This window comes from Macrobrachium rosenbergii, chromosome 20, assembly GCF_040412425.1.
Source record: "Macrobrachium rosenbergii isolate ZJJX-2024 chromosome 20, ASM4041242v1, whole genome shotgun sequence".
Classification (NCBI taxonomy): domain Eukaryota; kingdom Metazoa; phylum Arthropoda; class Malacostraca; order Decapoda; family Palaemonidae; genus Macrobrachium; species Macrobrachium rosenbergii.
The window spans coordinates 35,943,611-35,966,139 of NC_089760.1; the positions used below are offsets into that span (position 1 = coordinate 35,943,611).

Here is a 22,529-nt window from a genome sequence, read left to right on the forward strand (position 1 = left end):
GCAACATCTGGTAAAATGTGTCATTTCACACTCCTCTGACATTATACTTCTGGTGAGTGGAAACGCACTCAAGTCATGACGCAATTGTGGAGGTCCTCAATCTTTAAACTTGTATTACAAAATTAAGCAGTGAGATTGTTTCACTGATAACGCTCCATTCCTTGTCTCTCATAAGTATTGTGGTAAAGTATACAGTATATAACACCATAACTATTTATCCCAGACAAACACTATCTCTCTCTCTCTCTCTCTCTCTCTCTCTCTCTCTCTCTCTCTATATATATATATATATATATATATATATATATATATATATATATATATATATATATATATATATATATATATGTGTGTGTGTATGTATATTAATATATATATATATGTATATATATACAGTATATATAAATGCACTTCATATATATATATATATATATATATATATATATATATATATATATATATATATATATATATATATATATATAAAAAAAAAGGAAAAACAACCGCTAAGGTTCAAATGTGCCATAAAAGACCGTTGCGCCACTGTTGATAAGATTAGCGGAATTCTGCAGGGTAATGCAATAAAAACATTGGTTCTCTCACGAGTGGATGTGGCAACTGCCTTCGGACAAAGTTCCTCTGGTCATATGATGATGCATTGCTCTAGTTTCACCGCGGAGCTCGGTTACATAGGACGCCAAAGTTCTTTGTTGTTCGCTGCGTACATCGACGCGCAAGTAGGCCTTTTCGCTTTTGTTTTATTGTGTACTGTTGTCTGGTTTTCTGAGCAATGCAACAAGGTTGTTTCAAGGGTGAAAAAGCTGATAATTGTTCTTCGTTATCCATATAAATATTATCAACCTCCTCTCCCTTTGACTATCGTGAATGTGATCAAATTCACGTTGGATGAGTGGCGCATTCATGTAGGTCAGCGAAATGCTGATTTGGTCGTTAATGACATACAGTTTGCAGAAGTGAAAATTTTCATTACATTTTATGCAAAGCTTCAAATTACTGTTCAACAGTAAAGGCACATAGTGCTTCTTGAGACAACAACACCCATTTCCTATATATATATATATATATATATATATATATATATATATATATATATATATATATATATATATATATATATAATATATATATATATAAAAATTTTCTGTAGTATAGTGACGTCAGAGCTTCCTTCGGCCCTCGGCTGCAACCCCTTTTATTCCTATTATTATTACTGTACCTTCGTTCATAATCTCTTCTATCTTACTTTTCACCCTCTCCTAATAACTGTTTCTCTTACTCTCCACCCTCTCCTAACAAATCTTTCAACATTATTTTCAGCGCTGAATGGCCTCACAAGTCCTAGCGCTTGGTCTTTAGCCCAAATTTTAAATTTCATTTCCAATAAAAAAAAGCTAACTTTTCAAATTTTATTTACCAATGAATTTTTTAGAGGAAAAACAAAAAAATTGCATTCTTAGTCCAAATTAAGTCATTTGGAGTTATTTAACCCACAATCATAAGTACAGTACATTCATCTTTAAACGGGTTTCTAGAAAGTGAACGGCAACGTCTCAGTATCCAGAAATTTTTTTCCCCAAAAGTTCAAGGGTTTGAGACTTCATTTTTTATCAGTGAATCCCTCTATGATATCGCATGATACTTGTGACTTCTCAGTTTCATTATCATTTAAATGACCAACTGTGTCAAGTACACTTCGATAATCCCGTCATAATCTGTACTGTGTGAAGCCCAATGTCAAGAAATCTGGACACTATAAAAAGCATCAAAAGTCGGAAAGAGGTTACATTTGATTCTTCTTTTAGGGTATGTGCAATTAATGGACAGAAACCTTCATAGCCTCAGAATTTCAACAAAATCGGTGATGAAGAAATTTTTGGGTTCCATATGTAATATACATATATATATATATATGTATGTATGTATGTATGTATGTATGTATGTATATACTTATATTTACATATATATAATACACACACTATATACATACATATATATATACATATGTATATATATACATATATATATATATACACTAAGTGGCTGAGGATCGATCTCCCTGGCGAGGTGTATTTATAATTATTATTATTATTATTATTATTATTATTATTATTATTATTATTATTATTATTATTATTATTATTACTCAGAACATCAACCCGATTGAAACGTAAAAAAAAGTCCACAAGGGCCATTGACTTGAAATCCCAACTTCCAACGAATATGGTGTTCATTTGAAAGAAGTAACAGCAGGTAATGGAAAATACAGAAAGAAGAGACAAGCTATTAGAAAAGAAAAAAATAAATCAATAAATAAATACATGAAAAAGTAAATAAATTATTAAAATACAAGGAGAACTGTTTAAGGATCAAAATGTGTTGCATCTTTGCTTGAACTTTTAAAAGTTCCAATTGCACAATGCCTTCAGGGAGACAGTTCTACAGTCCAACGGTGTGAGGAATAAAGGACCTCAGGAACTGAGAAGTTCAACAGCGAGGCATATGTACTGCATATTGCTGCTGCTGTTCAGCGAATCTAGTTGCTCTCAGCAGGAAAAGGGGGTCAGAGATCAACTGTGAATGCGAAAAATCCGTTAAAAGATTGACAAACTAGAGGCCATCCGGTCAATGGACCAAGACTTAATTAATAATGTTAGGGAACAGAAACCTATCACCATGAACCATTTTTAACTAAAAGAGCTAAGTCTCTGGCAGAAGCAGACATCCATACCTGAGAACAGTATTCTAATAAAGGGAGGACAAATGACCTAAAATAGCTTTCATGGATTTTATCAGTTACAAATATGTGAGGCCTCACGTACAATACCTAATTCCGTGCGGCATTTGCTAATATTTTTATTAGATGTTTCTCAAAAGTACTATGTGATTCAAAAGTTACACCTAGAATAGTTAAAACTTTTGATTCATTCAGCAGTGTCCCATCCACGTGAAGGACAGGATGGGGTGGAAAACCTGTGCGAGCTCTGCATACCAACAGTGTTTTCGTTTTGCTGGAGTTCAGCCCCGTATCCCACTGACACCATTCACTAATCTGCTCCAAGTCACGACTGAGACTAAGGGCAGCTATTTCTGACAAGTGGACAAGTGGAGATTTTACCACACCCTAAAGTGTTGTGCCATCAGCAAACTGAACAATCTTGTTTTCCAGGCCAACAACCATATCACTTGTATACTAAAACTAACAGTGGACCAAGAACACTACCCTGTGGAACTACAGGCACAATAGGTCTTGGTTCACTAAAGATCCCATCACCAGAAACTTCCTACAGCCTACCTGTAAGGGAAACTTCAAGTAATCCTAGAGCATATCCACCCACTCCAAGATTCTGAAATTTAAAAATGAGAGCCTTGTGATTTACTAAACCGAAAGCAGCACTAAAATCTATATGAATTACTCTACACTCAAAATCCTTATCAAGGTTTTCTTGCAAATGATATGTCAAATCTACAAGAGCTTTGCAGGTACCCAACTACTTCTTGTATGCATACTGACTATCAGCTGACAATCCGTTAGATTCCACATACTTATATAGTGGCTTAATAATAAGTTTTTCTGCAACTTTGGAAAGCACAGGAAGAACAGAAATCAGCCTGTAGTTACTGCTGTTGGCAGTTATGCTACTCTTTGGAACAGGCACCGTATTTATTAGGCTTGCGCTCATCCAGAAAGATATTACGTCGACCTAAAAATCTACAGAATCTACTAATATGTCCTGTTCTGATCAATATTCGAATCTGTACCTTATGAGATTAGAAGTATGGTAACATTGTCGCTTAATCATGCATCTGTGTGTGTGTGTCTGTGAATGTATAAACTTTATATTCTTAGAGTTATTTATGTTGCTTATTCTAATAAGAACTCACATCAGTTAGGTACCTTTGAATACTTTACTGATATGCAAATAAGAGGCCTATAACTAGGAAGTTATAATTAATTCACACCACCCATGCATCTGATATCTAACCCCATCTCTTACGAAGCTCCTGATTGGCCACTGATCAGCCAGTTACAGGGCTGGAAACTCATCAGTCTCTTCCAGCCATCACCGAGTAAACATCTACGCTGCGACCTCTCCTCATGGAATATGTCTTTCAAAAGTTCTAACTTTCATTACACCTCAGTTTTACCCAAAGAAAAGTAGTGTTTCTCAATTTCAGTTTTACCCAAAGAAAAGTAGTGTTTCTCAATTTCAACGCTAAACATCGTCGAGGCAATGATTTAAGGATTGTAATGATATATGAATTATGTACTTCAGTAAACTTACTGCTAAAATATGTGTAGTTATATTAATATAGTAATATAATCTTTTGCTTGTTATTTTCATATTGATAGCCCTACCTATAATACCTATTTTTTGGTAGGATTGTCATCCATGACATTTAAGCTACGGTACTGTATGAAACACAAGACGATAAATGATAAACGCACTGCGATGTCATGTAAAGGAATGAAAGAATATATTTTACATTAAAAAATTTCATGTTTATTTCACTATACATATTTTAGCATTACCTAGTCCTCAGTCCTGGTCCTCAGTAAACTGGAGCATTTTTGTAAACTCTGCCTCTTTTTTTTCTCCATGTCAGGGTTAATTGTATAAACTTTTGCATATTGTATTTTTTGCTTTATACTATTCTCTTTTTATCTTGATAATTCTGTGTTATAATTTTCTTTCATTTTCTCTATCTTATATGCTTCATCTTTATCCAACCTTATGGGTAAAATGTTCGCTAAGCAATTGGTCGTTCGATCAGCGAAGTTAAAAGTTGGGTCTGTTTAGTATTTGGACAGATGATGCCACCGGCACATAAGCCCCATGTAACAGAAAATAAAAAAATCTTTACCTTAATTACTTATAATTTTTTCAGGAATGGTTTTGGTTACGTTGTCCCTGTTGGTAATTTTAGTGGCCACTTTTTGGCTGTATAACAAGCACAAATTCAGCTACTGGGCTAAACGTGGGGTGCCATCACCACCCACTATACCATTCCTTGGCCACTTTACAGAAACGATGTCCACCAAGCAAGGCAGATGGGTTTTTGATAATGAAGTGAGTATCGTGAAAAAAACATTTGATTACATGGTGTTTTAGAGGACATCTTACACTTTAGTTCATCAGATGGTCAATGTTTCCTGAATTTTGAAATTATTTATGTACTTTGTTTTAGCAAATGACCGTCTGGCATTTAATAAGGTAACTAATGAAAATCTATGTAATGCTGATTCTGAAAATATTTTTCCAAATATTTGTCAGGTCTATCGGGATTATAACAAGAACGGTCTGGCTGGAATATATGCTTTCTACTCCCCCATTCTGTTGGTATGTGATCCAGAGATGATAAAAAATATCTTCATTAAAGATTTCGACCATTTCACAGACCGCCGAGTAATTCAATCACCCTGTGAGGAAGATAAGTGTATGAATGACATGTTGTCCAATATAAATGGAGAAAAATGGAAAACGTTGCGATCCGTTATGTCTCCAACATTCACATCTGGAAAAATGAAAAACATGTTTCATCTTGTTTGTGACAAAGCCGATGCCCTTGTGGCATTCAGTCTGGCAGAGGCTGCCAAGAAATCTTCAGTAGACATGAAATTTAATTTTGGAAGATACACAATGGACACCATTGCTTCTTGCGCTTTTGGCTTGGAGTGCAATTCGCTTGTAGAAGAAGATCCTGAATTTCCAAGAAAAGTAATACCATTTTTTGATATGGGAATCCAAAGAATGATCAAATTTATACTATTTATGATGGCCCCAAAACTCTTCAAAATTCTGGGATTATATCTAGCCCTGGAGGAGACAGACTTCTTTGTTAGCGTTTGTGAAGAAACTTTAGCTTCTAGAAGGAAAGGTACGAAAAGAGGAGACTTTCTAGACCTCCTCTTAGAAGCTCAGGCTGAAGAAGTCTTAACCAACCCATCTAAAAAGCAAGGTGAGCTGAACAGACTTTTACTCTAGCTGAGAAAATACTTGTTAGATGACATGTGACTGTACTGTGTTACATTTTTGAAGAAACACCACAATCCCATGCACATAATGATCTTATGTAGGTTGTACATATTTTCATAATGTCCTTCATCTCTGGCAGTTCTTGATGATGACGCAATCATATCTCAAAGCATTCTGTTCATCATTGCTGGTTATGACACCACGGCAACAACTCTGGCTTTTGCTGCCTATCTGTTGGCGAAGAACCCGGAAGCTCAACACCGCCTTCGCCAAGAACTACAAGACGTAGTTGAACAGCATGGTGGAATCACTTACCAAGGAATTATGGAATCCAAATACCTTGAAGGCGTTATATTTGGTAGGCCTCACTTCCACTTTTTAGCTTTTAAGAAAAGAATTCTTCTGACATTCTGTTAACTTTTTAATATAAATTTGAAACGATTCACTAAGCTTTTGTTGTCAATGGCCTTTGTTGTAAGACCACTGGTTTATCTTAAATCAGTTAGTCAATCTACTGCATTTCGTAACTACAGATGTTCATTTCAAGTCTCGTTGACATCAGAAACCACAATACTGCTGTGGTATTGTATCATAGTGGCATTTATAACTGTTTCATGTGTATGCTCCATGTCCTATACTGAGTCGATGTTTGAAGTGCTGTCATCAGAACCTCTACGAGTAAATTTCTCACCTTTTCGTAGATTTACACGATTAAGAGTATCTGGGGTCTTAAATGCATAAGTAAGTCAGCCTAAAAGCTCTAAAGCTGACCACAAATCACCTTTAGAAAGTGTCTGATGTTGTTGTAGTTGCATAATAACTTTTATCATTTGTTTGACTTACAACCATCTTACTTTCCTATATATTTGGAGAACTAATATAGCATATGTCATTGTCATACTGAACACAGATTTTTTTTACTTCGTCTGCACAATTTCATTTCTGAAACAGTTCAGCTCAAGAGGTACTCCCTTGTCATATTTCACATGAACACTGTATTTATATTTTCTAACCTGAATATAGCGCCTTAAAAAGGTTATATAAAATAAAATAAAAGATTTAAGGTTGCCCTGTCAGCCATTCCTTTTGACGAACTTATTCACTTTCGTAGTGGTCTGTTAAAGACAATGTGATTTAGAAAAGTAGTTCTACTTTAAATATTTCATTACTTTTGTGTTCATCCAGTCGTAATCTTTTTATGTTATAGCCACAGGTACATTATGTATGCACAGAGTGGTGCACTTTTTCGAATGTTCTTTATACCTTCATTCACAGGGCACTAATGCCCTATTATGATTTTAGGACCCATGTAAGGTATCTGACGACTGTAGCCAGCCATGAAACTCTTATTCTGCCTTCACGTATTCTAAACAGCCGGTTCAGCCTTGTATCTACTACTCTGCCTCTACACAGATGATACCACTAGATAATCATCTTTCCTTTCCTCATTACAATTGCTGCGTATAATTCATATATGATAAGACCTCACACATATATAGCACTCAGTACTTAGCATCTAGGGAACCTGAGGATCCCATAAAATCAGCTGAATACTCTTGTTAAGAGGGTGGTCTCAACTTACAGTAGCATTAGTTCCACCCCTGTCTTGTGCATTATGGCAGACCTGCCTCTTCCCCTGTTTCTCTTACCAGTTTGCCTCAGTACTTCCATGTCTGCTTCCCAACCTTGCCACCCAGCTGTCTACTCATTCACTTGCTAAATCTTTGCCAGTCTCACATTACAGTTATCCATCTACTATTATTTCCTTCTTCTGTCACGTTCACCAACCTGTGTGAACTTTTATTCTTGTCACAAGTCTCATTTGCAAGATGATGCTAAAGGTACGTATTCCCTTTCCTTTTCTACTATTAACAGGATAGGACAAATTACCGTGTTAACCAATACGTATTCCTGATTTTCATGTTCTTTATACTTTATTCATCCATAATCCTTTAAAAAACTCAGGTGAACTGTATTTCCTAAGATTTTTTTACTAGTACTTCTTTTTCTTCTACCTTTACCTCTCCCCTAAATAATTCCCTCCATACAGCTCAAACTATGAATTTTAGGAGCCATTAATTCTGGTGAAATTATTACCGCTTACCAAAGTATGTATCTTCTCTTCTATTTAAGCCACTTTCCTGGTGACTTTTCAAGTAACCCTTCTCCTCTGCCATCCAGTCAAGGAACAATTTCAGTCATAAATAGGTGAATTCACGCCTAATTCGAATCTGATCAGGAAAGCAGTATTTCTTAACATAAAAAAAAAAAAAAAATTCTCCTACCAAGACAAAATACTTTGATATTCTTCCTGCTGAAAGAAACAGAACCTTTGGCAATAAGGTTCTCTGTACATTTATAAATTTTAATTTATTTTTTCCTTACATCTGAATGGTTGAATTGCTGAGATCCTTAAGAAAACATCCCTAATTTTCATTCACCTTTCTCACTTACATCTACATCTCTCAGTCATTCTAACATGATGTTCCTCTTTAATATACTTTATTTTATCTAATCTTTACTTTGGGGGCTTGCAATTTCTTCCTACTGCTACATCTAGAATTTTCCGTTAACCTAGCTAACACGTGCTGATCAAGTCTAATAAAAAAAGGTGACAACTCGATTCTTCAAATTAAAATCGGATTCTTTTATTTTCAAATACTGAAGCTCAATTGAATTTAAAAATCTGCTCATCTCTTGCTCTTCTTTTTGATCCCCAGTACGAATTAAGCATGGCAGCATTTTCGTGCTAGTACTACTCTACAGAAATACCAGTTTTTTCTTCAAGTCGTTCTTTTATGAAAATGGTCAACAAGACCTGTTGGCCAGCCTTCCTGATTATTGCTTCAGCTCCTGCTCTAGTTTCTGTCCTGCCACTTGTACCTGTTGTAGCTGATAGCTACCTCCTCCATTCTTCATTTCCAATGCTATTCCTCACAGTTCTGAACTCGTCCGACACGGTATTAACCTGGTATGTATGCACATTTGCCAAAGTCCAGGTTAAACTTGGCCACACGAAGATATTGTTTATTGATATAATCTGTTGACCACGCAATACATAAATGGTGTATATAATACTTTGATCCCCGAGAGGCTAGTACTAAACACGGCGTCCCAAGGAGCTTCCACCATGTTTAGTACTAGCACCTCGGAGTAGGTGACGTGTAATATGGTATGGGTTTACCCTGGACTTTGACAACGGTGGATACATACAGGGTTAATACCGTTCTACACTCCCACCTTTTTATCAGTGATGTCACCAGTTTACCTCTTGCTGGTGCCAGTAATTCAACCTGAGCAAACTCTGTAGTGTACAATCTTAAACTGCTCTTTCCTCTGCAAGCATCTAAATGGGGATCACATAACATAGTGAAGTTTAACATCCTGAAGCATTCAGTTTTCCCTTATTCTTCTGTTTACTCTTTTGATCAAAATTTTGATTAACTGTAATGCACCCTTCCACTTCTTTAATCAACATTCTGGGTGTTCAGTTGTTCAGGTTAGGCGAATTTGTGGTTAAAATACATTCTTTTGTTTTTAAAACATGTAAATGTCTCAATTAACTATTGAGATTATTCGTTTCATAATATTTACAAAAACGTTACATTATCACTGTAGGTCCATATTAGAAAGAGTACTCTTATATTTTGGATGCATCTTCCAAAATATATGGGTTGACTACATGGCAGTTCAACTTTCTACCAAAAAAATTGGCTCTGCTGCATTTTTTAGGCACTTTTGGCAGTGGTTCCATAAAACTAAAGAAGAGTTCCCCTTCCTCTTATGAGGCCGCTATAAAACTATGGGAACGCTGTTTACCACACATGCTATATGGAAATACGAAATTCTTAAACTGAATGATTCTGGGACCATTTCTTTGCCACTACTACTAAACTATAGAATTATCTGCATCAATTTTTTTTCTTCTGAGATGAAAAACCAACGTATAGGATCACAATAATGTAAAGAAACCAATGAGATATCAATCTGATGTTCTTACAGAAACTTTGAGACTCTACCCACCTGCTCCATGGCTAGAAAGAAAATGCACCAAAGATTATATGTAAGTTAAATTAGCAGATTTTATTGAAAAATTTGTCACTGATAACTGTATATTAAGTCTTATACCATAATCATTTGTTTAGGCCAGTTGCTAAAAGTGGTTCTAGTTTGTAGTTCAGGCATTAGTTATCTGAGAGAAAATTTTTATTCTAATTTTCCTAACCTCCAGAGAATTCGTTGCCATCTGTTTCTAGATGTCTATTTGGAAAACGTGCACAATGATGTAGCATAATTCATTTGCATAATATTTTCTTCATAAACAGCATTCCAGGAACTAATGTTACAGTGAACCAAGGACGGTACATTCAAGTGCCAGTCTGGGCTATTCATCATGACGAGAAATACTGGCCAGAGCCAGAAACCTTCAGACCAGAACGCTTCCTACCAGAAAACAAGAAAAACGTGACAAATTACACACACATACCTTTTGGACTGGGACCAAGGAATTGTATTGGTAAGTATGTCCAGAGATTTGTTACTCAATGGTTGACTAGATAATATACACCTTACGTAAAAGGGGAGGAACTATCAATTGCTGTGCAAGGTTTTGCTCCCTTAAGATGGTGATTTTCTTCCTCAAAGCCAACCCAAATAAATAAGCATGATCAAATCCAGTCCACATCACTGAACAGTTATATGTTGTGATAACATATTTTTTGCATTATGGTAAAAAATGTTCCTAAACAAAATGCATTCTATTTCACGTCAGAAGTTGAGCCTTCTCCTACCGTCCTAAGCGTTGTTGTTCCTCAAGAAGTTTTTAAGAGTCAATCCTTTGAAAAGAAAGTTTGATTTTCATTTATATTCTCTACTACTTCTGGTTTGTGTAATATCTCGACACCCATTCATTTATCAAATATTTCTGGTCACTAAATCTGAAAATCGTGGGAATCTTCGATCATATCCCGACAGATTTTGCACTTGAGCGAAGATCTGTGGTTTTCCGTGTCTGTAGCCTGCTAAGTTTCTTTCTTTTTTCGCTACTCAATTTTAAACACTAACTACATTTAAGATTCCTACAACGAATGTTATCAACAAGACAATTTCTACGAGATTCACAGTATTTTTAATGATTTCCAGGTAATATTCTTACTGAAAACAGAACTTGCGTCTCGGATTTATGTCTCACAGTCTCTAAACCCATACTTATCGTTCTTGTCTCTCATTCATATATTTCAGCGATGCGTTTTGCCCAGATGGAAGCAAAAGTGGGCATAGCCAAGTTGGTCCTGGCAGCAGACTTGAAGTTATCGCCTGGCAAAGAAGAAATCGTCTTGTCAACTGGGGGTTTTCTCTTAAAACCTGAGAAAGAACTTTTCCTTCTTCTTGAACCTTTAAATGAAGAGTGAAAATCACTGAACTGGGACAATGGTGGGGCCATATATCACTATGTTTGTATGTTCCATTGTTTTCCCTTGTTTTCAATAATTTCAGTAATTCTCTATGAGGTAAATTAGTTTTGCAAACTGATCAAATATCAACATTTTTCTTCTGAGTAGAATTCTTTGTTTCATTTTAAACAAGGCTATCTATGCCTACTATCCCTGAGTTAAGTGCAAGGCTCTGTGACAAACTGTAATTATACTTTACCTCTTCCTATGTAATTTTTAGTTTTTCATGTTGACAATGCCATAAAGCATTCTTTCTCAATAGTATTGTAATTTCGTTGGTACTTATGCAGATCCTTAGAAAAATGGCATATTAGGTAACCAAATCGTTAAAAATTTTTGAATAAAAAAAAGCTATCACCTTGAGGTAACTCGTATCTACATGCAATTTAAACTGATTATAAAACTCGAATGATTTCTCTGAATACTGAATATTTCTTCAAAATACTTATCCGCGGCTAGACCAAAGTAGCAAAAACTGAACTGCACTACCGTGGAAACACGGTCATTCCTAATTATTTCTTATTTGAAGGAAACAGGAACCTCATAAAAGCATCAAAATGCCTGTAACAAGTTTCCCTTTTTCTTAACCACAGATCTATACAGTGGCTGTGTAACTCTCGATCTTGAGCAGAAGCAATCAATGGGTTTCCCATAATTATTCAGATAATCTTTATATGCTCTTCCCAAGTATCCATACGCTATTACACAATAAACACTATTAATATCAACCTGACAGAATATGAATGATATGCAACTGAATTCGTTCCCTAAAAGGTAGATGTATTTTTTCACCGAGAACATGATCTTATACTGGTACAAACCTTGTGATGTAACAAGACATCACTGACCTTTGTCAACAGTACCTGTCACTAACCTTTTTAATCAGCTGAATTTCTAAAACAAAAAATTGGCGCTATCTATCTTATGGGAAACAAACACTACTACTTTCAGACCAGAGTACAAATGCCTTTCCGCAAGTACAGGACGTTGCAGAGGAGATATCCAAAAACACCATCTCCTTCTGGCTACAGAATATAGTCTCCTAAGCCTATGCAGCCACTGATAATGTGGAAGCCCCTGCAACCCACCCACAAGTTCACGCTGGGGCTTTGGACCCACCTCACCTTACAGAAGAACTTCTCAATCCAATAGATAATGAGAGCGACAGCCTGGCACCGTTGGTCTACCTTCACCTCATTCTACTTGTAGGATGTTGCCAGCTAGTCCCTGGACGCCTTTTTGCTGGAGCCTAGGATGGTGGCTCAGCAAGTAGTGTAACCATCAGGAACTGTACGAGTATCCCATGGTGCATTCTAGTGTTTCGGCTAGAGTTTGTGGCTTCTCAGCGAGGAGGTGGTGTATGCAACAAGCCATTCTTTCTCCCCCGAATCCATACACAAAGGAGGAGACAATGTACAGCCTTTTATCCAAGCCCACTGATTACAATATCCTTAACAAAGGCTGCAGAACGACAGTTCCCCATCTCCTCGGAAGTCCAACATGACTCCAGTTGCTAACATGCAGAGCAGGATTTGAGTGAAGTGCTGCCACGCTCTCCAGGGCAGTGCCAATGAAGCAGCACTGGTGCTGTTACTGTGAACGGTGACACTCTGCTCCACTTCCAGAGGTGCTCAGTCCTACCTGCAGGTACAACCTCCCTCCTTAAGCAGTGTCTCCAATTGTGGCAGGCGTAGTATTTGTAGGAGCAAATGCGAATTTTTAAATTTGTATTTTTCATAGGTATACAAACCATGGCCTTGCATACTGGGGATAACACACCTCGTCCACCCAACTTAACTTTTCCCATTCAGTTTTTCTTACTGAATATAGGCTGGAAGAAGAATGGGTAGCGTTGACTGGGTCAGCTTGGGCATCCTCACTCTCCCAGCTCCACCTGGTTACTACCCTTGTTTACCCAGTACGTAGCCGGCCCAGCTCAAGTGTACAATGATATTCCAAATGTGAGGGACTACGGTTTGAATACAAGGAAAAATACGTGTTACTTTGAAAATGTGGCAAGTCACAATTTTAAGTTTTTGAAAACATACACAATCTAATGGATCCTGACATCACAAGGAAAGATCCAATTACTGCTCACATACTCTTAACTTTAGGGAACTGGGAGGAATCTAAAAGAATGTTGTCTGATGGGAGAGGCATCATCTAAAAAAGTATTTCGAAACAGCTTACTAAAGTGTTATCTAGGGGAAATAACTTGGAATCGATTTATGAGTATTTGTGACTGCTGTGAGTAGCAGACAGAATGCCCTGAGCAGTGTTGTAGATCTACTCAGCATCTCCTGTGAACCAGTGAAGTATGTCTGGGCTTGATTAATGTCAACAAGAAATTTTTCAGCTTTGGGTAATCTTAAATTTGCTAGTCAACTTCTTATCTATTTGTCTGTGGCTCTCAGATCTCAGTCCGACGCGACAGTCGCAGACGGCCAGAAGCTGTGTACTATTCATCATCGTCAAACCAATGAAAATATAACAGAACATATATCTACCAAGACCTGCAAATAAAGACTGCGAAAAAAATAAACACCGATAAATGAACAAATGACCACATAAGCGTAGAATGCGCCCAGAAGATTCAATTTTCGTTCACTCAATAGTGCAAGAGCAGAATTCGGTTGACGCACGACCATTGTACCAGAAATTGATATGGTTTGCCTCAGTGATGAATCAATAACCTACTAATAAAAACTTTACACTGACGCTAGGCAGTGATCTTCAAACTGTGGGCCATGGCTCACTGCCACAGATTATAATAAAAATAAATTAACTATATAAAAAATAAGAGAATAAAATAAAAACAAAAGAAATAAAAATCTGAAACTTCAGTGTAAAGACAAAACTGTAATTCATTTTGTCATTGCGTGCTTTCACTGCTAAGATCCAGAACTGGGTTAGGAAAAAATGCCGGTAATTTTGCAATGTTTGAGAATTTTTGTGAAGTTGTTGAAGGTGAAAAGAACTAGATCCTTGTCTCCAAAATGAAATAATCAACCACCTTCAAAATTTGGGTCAAGAATTTTCCAGATACTTCCCTGATCTTGAGTCCATAGATCTGTCATTTATAGTAAATTTAATATTGAGCCAGATTCTGTGCCAGACCCTGATGAATACTTGGAAATGAAATTTGATTCTGGTATAAAGTGTTTGCAAAAAGAGCTCTCTGTACAGGAATTCTGGGCTATCATACCCTAGAATTGGTATGCGCTAAAAACATTCTACATTTCTCCTCCACTCACTTATGTGAATCAGGCTTTTCTCCCTACTAAATCAAAACAAAAGCAAGAAACCGCTTAGAGGTGGAGGATGACATGCGATGTGCCTTGTCCAAAATTCTCCCCGATTTGATAAGCTGAAACAAGTACATCCATCTCATTAGCTGCCTTACCTGAGTCAGTGGTTACCATGAACAGCAGAGAAGTTGCGTTTTATGTTTATCTTTTGGCCATGTTTCAAGCCGTAAGGTCAGTATATGAATTTTATTTGCAATAATCAAAGTTCAGTTATTGATTTCTGGATTATTAAATTTAACCATGAAAATTCAGATACATTTACATATAATGCATTTATGTTCTGTTTGAACATGTTAAGAAAATGTAAAAAGTTCCTCAAGTACCTGGTATCGTATGTTTTATTATGAACATAATTTATATGCTAAATCTGAAGGGCAGTAATGAATATTTGGAAATGCCTGACCTCTTAAAAAGTTTGAAGACCACTGCGCTAGGGGATGCCTCTTGCCCCAGAATTCACCTAGCGGTGAAGTTTAAGTAAGAATTTTTTTGGGGTGTGGGTCATTGACAAATAACCTCTTTGGATGCCGTAGTTGGTAAATAGTAGGGAGAATTTTCTTATAAAGTACTAAGTGTATGTAATACATTTCGTAACATTTTTTTCGCATCTTATAATATAAAGGATTTCGAGATTTACAGAGCACAAAAGGCTTCCATGCGCTTGGATTACGTAACCTTCCAAAACAACGTTGTTGCGTAATCAAACTGATACCCTTCCATATCAGACTCATATTGTACCTTAGCCCAGAGGGATACGATATGGCGCAAAATAAGGAAAAACAACTGGGGGTCGTCTCTGCGATGTCAGATCCCTACGTCACTATACATGAGATTAGGATTCCGCAGTGTCATGCAACAAATACAGTGGCACTCTCTGAACAACCGTAGGTGGCAACCGAACCCGGACAAAGGTTACGCAAGTCGCCCTCTCTCCTTACAAATTAATTTCACCGCCGAGTTCGGTCAACCAAACCGCAAGTATAAGAACGCTGTTCTTGGCTGCGCAGATCAGTGTGCCAGTAGGCCTCTTTTGTTGACACCTGACTGGTTTTCTGTGCAATGTAAATGTTTTTTTTTTTAGCGATAAGACTAATTTTTTTATTTTGATTATAAGTGAAATATCATCATTTCCCACCCTCTGTGGTCAGATTCACGTTGGACGAATTGTTACAGAACACTAGGCTAGAATAAAACTAAATAGTAACAACTAACCTAATTTATTAATGAACAGTAACAGTTATCACCACCATAACAGAATAAAAGGAAAAACTTAACAAAGAACATGACTAACAGATACATAGTAATATTACTCACGCAAACCAATATGTAAATTAATGAATAACAAATACCACTGGCCAAATGACTGACCATATAGTCAAATTAACCCCCTAAGTCAACATTCTCAGGTTTTCCCCAAGGATCCTCAAGTTTTACAAGAACAGTAAGTCAAGCAATGAAATACATGACAGATCAACTATTCCCCATGTTACCACTCCAGTACTCATTAACACTAGCACAATCCATAACACAATCCATAACACGAATGACGCATTCAAGTTCGTCCGAGAAATATTGCAGTTCGCAGAGTTATATAGATTTATTACAATTTATACAAAGCTTCAAATTACTGTTCAGTATTAAAAGCACATTGTGTTTTTTGGATAATTATAGCCTATATTATATATATATATATATATATATATATATATATATATATATATATATATATATATATATACACATTCATATATATAAATATACACACATATATATATAAATATATAATTTAGGACAAAGGCCAAGCACTGGAACCTACGAGGTCATTCAGCGATGAAAGGGAAAACTGAGAGTAAGAGGTTTCAAAGGTGTGACAGGAGGAAACCCTCGCAGTCGCACTATGAAACAACTGCTAGGAGAAGGTGGAAAGAAAGATGGAAGAAAGGTTAAGTACAGTGTAAGAAAAGAAAAGGGTCGCAGCTACGGGCCAAAAGGACGCTGCTAAGAAACTAAGTAATGCCTACAGTGCACCAAGTGAGGTGCACTGACGGCAATTCCCCGACGGGAAAGTGTGTGTGTCTCTCTCTCTCTCTCTCTCTCTCTCTCTCTCTCTCTATATATATATATATATATATATATATATATATATATATATATATATATATATATATATATATATATATATATATATATATATATATATATATATATATATAAATAAGTAATTATAGTGTGTGTGGGGGGTTGCAGAACCAAATTAGAAAAGAAGAATGGTGGGTCACTCTAAACAAAGCAAGAGTAGACGATGTCAAATTCGTTGTAGAGACACCTCAGCATAATATTTTCAGTTCAGAAGCATCAAAGAGAATATAACATACCGTGACATCAACAAAGATCATTCAGTTCATGTATTCACTTGGGTAAGAGAATCCCATTCACCCGTTTTAGACTCTGACCTCATTCCCTTGTGGTTGGGTCTGCTAGGTGGGGTAGGAGGGGTCACGGTGTCTACTGATGGAGGAATTTGTGTATTTGCAGTGCCATACAGACAGGCACATGTGTTGTGGCACTGCCCAAGAACGCAGGATATACGAAATGTTTGATTATATCTAGTAAAACTGGCGTCACAACATCTAGGTTATTGACCCCGTAATAAATTTAAGTAGAAAACTAAAAATAAATAAGTTTAAAAAGAATTGCATATAAAAATATACGTATATAATCATATTATCAATACTCACATATACTTTATACGTATATTTTTTATAAATTTAAATAGAAAACTAAAAATAAATAAGTTTAAAAAGAATTTCATATAAAAATACATGTATATAATCATATTATCAATACTCACATATACTTTATACGTATATTTTTAATAAATTTAAATAGAAAACTAAAAATAAATAAGTTTAAAAAGAATTTCATATAAAAATATATGTATATAATCATATTATCGATACTCACATATGCTTTATACGTATATTTTAAATTTTGTTGAGGACGCCCAACTCCCACATAAAGATGTATAACTGCTCTATATTACAAACCTTACTGGGAATTGTAGCTAGAATAAAATGACCTTCTCCGTCACGTCCCCAGGACAGGAACCTATGTCTTAAATTCCCATGGCTGGGGCATTCGACCAGCAAATGTCTCACAGTCAAGGGCACAATGCAGTCATCGCAAAATGGAGGATTTTCACGGGACATCAAGAACCCATGAGTGTCTTGTCTGTCCAATAAGTATAATCTTGCAAGTACTGAGGTCATAATTTCAGGTCATCGCGATATGCCACAACAGTGAAAAATAATACTTTTCATTCTGTCAACTTACTTATGAAGAAATTATCAAGAATTGCTAAAAGTTGTTTTCCTCTTTTAAGATGTGACATATTTTTTTTTTAGAATATAGGTGATCTTTATGTTTTGCAGGTGAAAACAGTAGCAAATAAGGTTCTGCGTAAATGTTTATAAGGTTTCTTTACTTAGCTGCATTTAAAGTTTTATTTGTTAAAGTTAAAATGTTAAAAAACATTATTTTGGTTTTTTTTAAGTGTTCTGGTTTTAGATGTTTTTGTTTCGTAGGATTTACTTGTATACTTTTCTATGTCCTTTTGTTGGACCATATCTACGAACTTGTAATTGTAATCATTGTACAGCGTTGTGGCCAATAAACCTACTATTAATCTATCTGTCTTTCTGTACATACATACATAAACACACACACACACACACACACACACACACACACACACATATATATATATATATATATATATATATATATATATATATATATATATATATATATATACTCGTATGTGTAGGGTGGTGAAGGCGAGCTCATGAAAGGCTCAAGGCGTAACCTTGTCCTGGTCCATATTAATTCAGCTCATTTTTGTAAACTTTGCATCTTTTTTGTGTATGTTTTTCATATATACAGTATTTTACTTGGGTTCCTATCTTAATGATCGTTAAGCAATAGTTAAAGGGTCCCTAATGATCGTTAAGCAAAGTTGGGTCCGGCCAATACTTGGATGGGTGATGCCACTGGTACATAAGCCCCATAGACATGAGTGGGGCAAGGTGTAAGGGTAGTAATAGCAAGTGAAAAATCTTTATCTTAATTACATATTTTTTTCAGGAATGGTTTTGGCAACGTTGTCCCTGTTGATAATTTAAGTGGCCACTTTTTGGTTATATAACAAGCACAAATTCAGCTACTGGGCCAAACGTGGGGTACCATCACCGCCCGTTACACCATTATTTGGTCACATGACCGAAATGATGTCCACCAAGCAAGGCAGATGGGTTTTTGATAATGAAGTATCATGAAAAACATTTCGCTTCTTGGTGTTAACAGAATACATATTACACTCCTTTTCATCTCACTGTCAACATGTTTCTTGAATTCTGAAATCATTCATGTCCTTTATTTTAACATATAACTAATTGTCATTGTATGGAGCTTAGCTCTATATAAAACCGATGATGAGTTGCAACTACTGTCAATTTGCAGATTCTTTTCAAACCTCGACAGGTCTACCGGAATTATAACAAGAACGGTCTGGTTGGAATTAACGTACGCTTTCTACTCTCCCGTTCTGTACGCGTGTGATCCAGATATGATAAAAAAATATCCTCATAAAAGACTGCAACCACTTCATAGACCGCCGAGTAATCAAGTCGCCCTGTGAGAAGGATAAGTATATGAGTGACATGTTGCCCAGCGTCAATGGAGAAAAATGGAGAACGCTGCGATCTATCGTGACTCCCTTTACGTCTGGAAAAATGAAAAACATGTTCCACCTTGTGTGTGACAAAGTCGATGCCCTTGTGGCGTTCAGTCTAGCAGAGGCTTCCAAGGTATCTTCAGTAGACATGAAGTTTAATTTCGGAAGATACACAATGGACACCATTGCTTCTTGCACTTTTGCTTGGAGTGCAATTCGCTTGTAGAAGAAGATCCTGAATTTCCAAAAAGGCAGAGACATTTTTCCATATTGGTATAGGACGAATGATCGCATTTGTTCTCATTCTTTTAGGCCCAAAAATCTGTGAAATCCGGGGAAATTAATGTGTCTATCCCCGAAGGAGATAAACTTCTTCAAGACTGTTGCTGAAGAAGCTTTGGCTTATAGGAGGGAAGGCACGAAAAGGGGAGACTTTTTAGACCTACTTTTAGAAGCTCAGGCCGAAGAAGGCCTAACTGACCTTTCCAAAAACCAAGGTGGGCTGTACAGAGGATGTGAGATGATATATGACTGTACTGTATTATATGAGTGGTGAAAAATCACAATGCCTTGTCTCAAGGCTTTTGAATCAAGAATGCAATATATGAAATTATCTTATATAGGTTGTAATTATTCTCATAAAGTCCTTCATCTCTGGCAGTTCTTGATAATGACACCATCATAGCTCTAAGCTTAATGTTCATCATTGGAGGCTATGACACCACGGCAACTACTCTGGCTTTTGCTGCTTATCTGTTGGCAAAGAGCCCAGAAGAGCAACAACGCCTTCGCCAAGAGCTACAAGGCACTGTCAGACAATAGGATGGGATCACTTACCATGGAATTATGGAGTCCAAATATCTAGAGGGCGTCATATTAGGTAGGCCTTTTAGCAGAATAGGCTACTGTTTTGCAATATATTTTTTTTTGCATCCTTACACGATTATTGAATTTCAATCATGGCAGCGTGTTATAAATTATTAATATAAACTTACATTGATTTTTCTTAAATCAGCCAATCAATCTAGTTTGTAACTACCCGTGTCAATTTCAAGTTATCGTATGCTGAAATGCAGTTCGCATGTCTGGCTTCTGAATATCCACAAGTTGATTTATATATACTACAAATGTCCTTTAATATCCAGCTCACGCTACTTCGGGAATATCCCCGATGGGGAATTATCACCGAAGAGACGTTGCTCAACGGTCTGACCGTCGAATGGAGTCGTTGGAAGGTACTGTGTCGAGGGATCGAGACCCGGCGGTACCGATCCATTTATCACTTAAAAAATTCCCCTTCGATGATAATTTACCATCGGGGATATTCCCGAAGTAGCGTGAATTGGATATTAAACGACATTCGTAGCTTCATGACTGCATATAAATCACGGTGTGATAAAAATTTCATATATATGTATGTATGTATGTATGTATGTATGTATGTATGTATGTATATATATATATATATATATATATATATATATATATATATATATATATATATATATATTAATGTGTGTGCGCCCTGCGGAAGCAATATAAATTTTTTTCCCTTGTACAAGTTTTCGTTACTTCATTTTAGTCCCACCCCACCCCAACCCATCCGAGCCTAATTTTTAGTTTTTATGCTGGAAATAAACCAAAAAGCCTTCTTTCTCAGTAGTAATGGTGTTAATAACTGCGCAGTGCCTTTGAGAGATGAATATATTAGGTAAGCAAATCTTTGAAAATGTTCTTGGAGTAGTTGCCATCTTTGGGTAAAGGTTATCCACAGCCAATTTATACCTATGACAAATTAGCAATATCTTTCTTTAATCCTGAATGATTGTTCAAAATACTGATCCATGGATATACCCTAGTAGAAAAAACTGATGTTTGAAGGTGACAGGAACCGTATAAAAACAATGATATGGATATAGCCGTTGTTTCTTTTTCTTCAACAACAGTATGACCCAAGCAATCTGCATTTGCCGTACTGAACTCACTCTTGAGAGATGAGACCAATGAAGCATACCATAATTATTCAAATAATTCTTGCAAAATCTGTAAAATAATCTTCCTTAGTGTCCTTCAGTAGGTATAGAGTAAACACCATTAATACCCTCTTCACAGAAATGCGAATGACGTGCAACTGGACTTATTCCCTGAAAGGTAGTAGAGGCACGCCTTTGTACTGGTACAAACCTTGTGACGTAACAAAAGCCAAAACCGCTAACCACTCACTGACATGGCTAGTTCCTGTCTTGATGTTCTTATTTGTCCTTCTGCCTCCCCAACCCCCTCCCACAATATCCCCTCCTCCCACCCATTCCATCCACCAATTTTCACAAATGTTAAGTGTCTCAACCTGCTGCTGTCCCATTGATGGCGGAGAGGTTTACTTTTACTTGGAAGATAAGACAGCAAATCAGCTTTGTTTTCTAATACCAGTTTCTGGGAAAAATTCTCTTCCTCTGCCAGCTGTGTTTCGGAAGAGGGGGGTCTTGGATCACTGGCACAATCATATCATTAACACCAAGTGCTCATATGAGTATTTATCACACCTTGCAATTCACTTACATCATACGTTACCCATCCGTTCTTCCACCATGCCTAGACGTTCCCATTACTCCTAAACACTACCCATCATCTTCATGTCAACTATAATAATCTCAACGAATCAAGTAAAGATAAGCACTCCCATAGGTGACTAACAAAGTTAAGTACAATCTGATATGAGCAAGTAAAGATGAGCACTCCCATAGGTGACTAGTAAAGTTAAGTACAATCTGATATGAGCAAGTAAAGATGAGCAGTCTCTTAAGTGACAAGTAAAGTTAAGTACAATCTGCTATCTCAACAGAGATGTAGTAAAAATAAGTGTCCTAAATTATTTAGTTATTAAGTTAGGAATAACGATGTCATTGGTTTATAAATGATCAGTTTATTCAGTATTCTCGTTTTCTTAGGGATCTAGGAACACCTAGTGGCCTAACAAATGGCAGAGGGGACCCATGAGAGAACAAAAGGCCACGCGGGTCATCTATGGACAACAAACACG

General features: G+C 36.4%; 1 protein-coding gene and 1 pseudogene across 1 annotated transcript; both read left to right on the forward strand.

The window, feature by feature from the left end:
- The first annotated feature begins 600 nt into the window (after window positions 1–600).
- Window positions 601–11,708, forward strand: LOC136849262 (cytochrome P450 9e2-like). The gene is made up of 7 exons (XM_067122549.1): window positions 601–737; window positions 4,909–5,090; window positions 5,295–5,979; window positions 6,136–6,354; window positions 9,999–10,059; window positions 10,322–10,512; window positions 11,238–11,708. Exons 2-7 carry the CDS (start codon window positions 4,911–4,913, stop codon window positions 11,405–11,407), a joined length of 1,506 nt encoding a protein of 501 aa, XP_066978650.1. The 5' UTR covers window positions 601–737; window positions 4,909–4,910; the 3' UTR covers window positions 11,408–11,708.
- Window positions 11,709–19,319: 7,611 nt separating this feature from the next.
- Window positions 19,320–20,524, forward strand: LOC136848961 (cytochrome P450 6B6-like; annotated as a pseudogene).
- The last annotated feature ends 2,005 nt before the right edge of the window (window positions 20,525–22,529 follow it).

What these genes read in the sequence shown, in the direction of transcription:
- LOC136849262 (XM_067122549.1), top strand. Translation starts at nt 4,911, where the DNA reads ATGGTTTTGGTTACGTTGTCCCTGTTGGTAATTTTAGTGGCCACTTTT. An exon ending in GATGGGTTTTTGATAATGAA is followed by an intron (nt 5,091 to 5,294) that starts GTGAGTATCGTG and finishes AATATTTGTCAG; the next exon opens with GTCTATCGGGATTATAACAA. An exon ending in AAATGCACCAAAGATTATAT is followed by an intron (nt 10,060 to 10,321) that starts GTAAGTTAAATT and finishes CTTCATAAACAG; the next exon opens with CATTCCAGGAACTAATGTTA.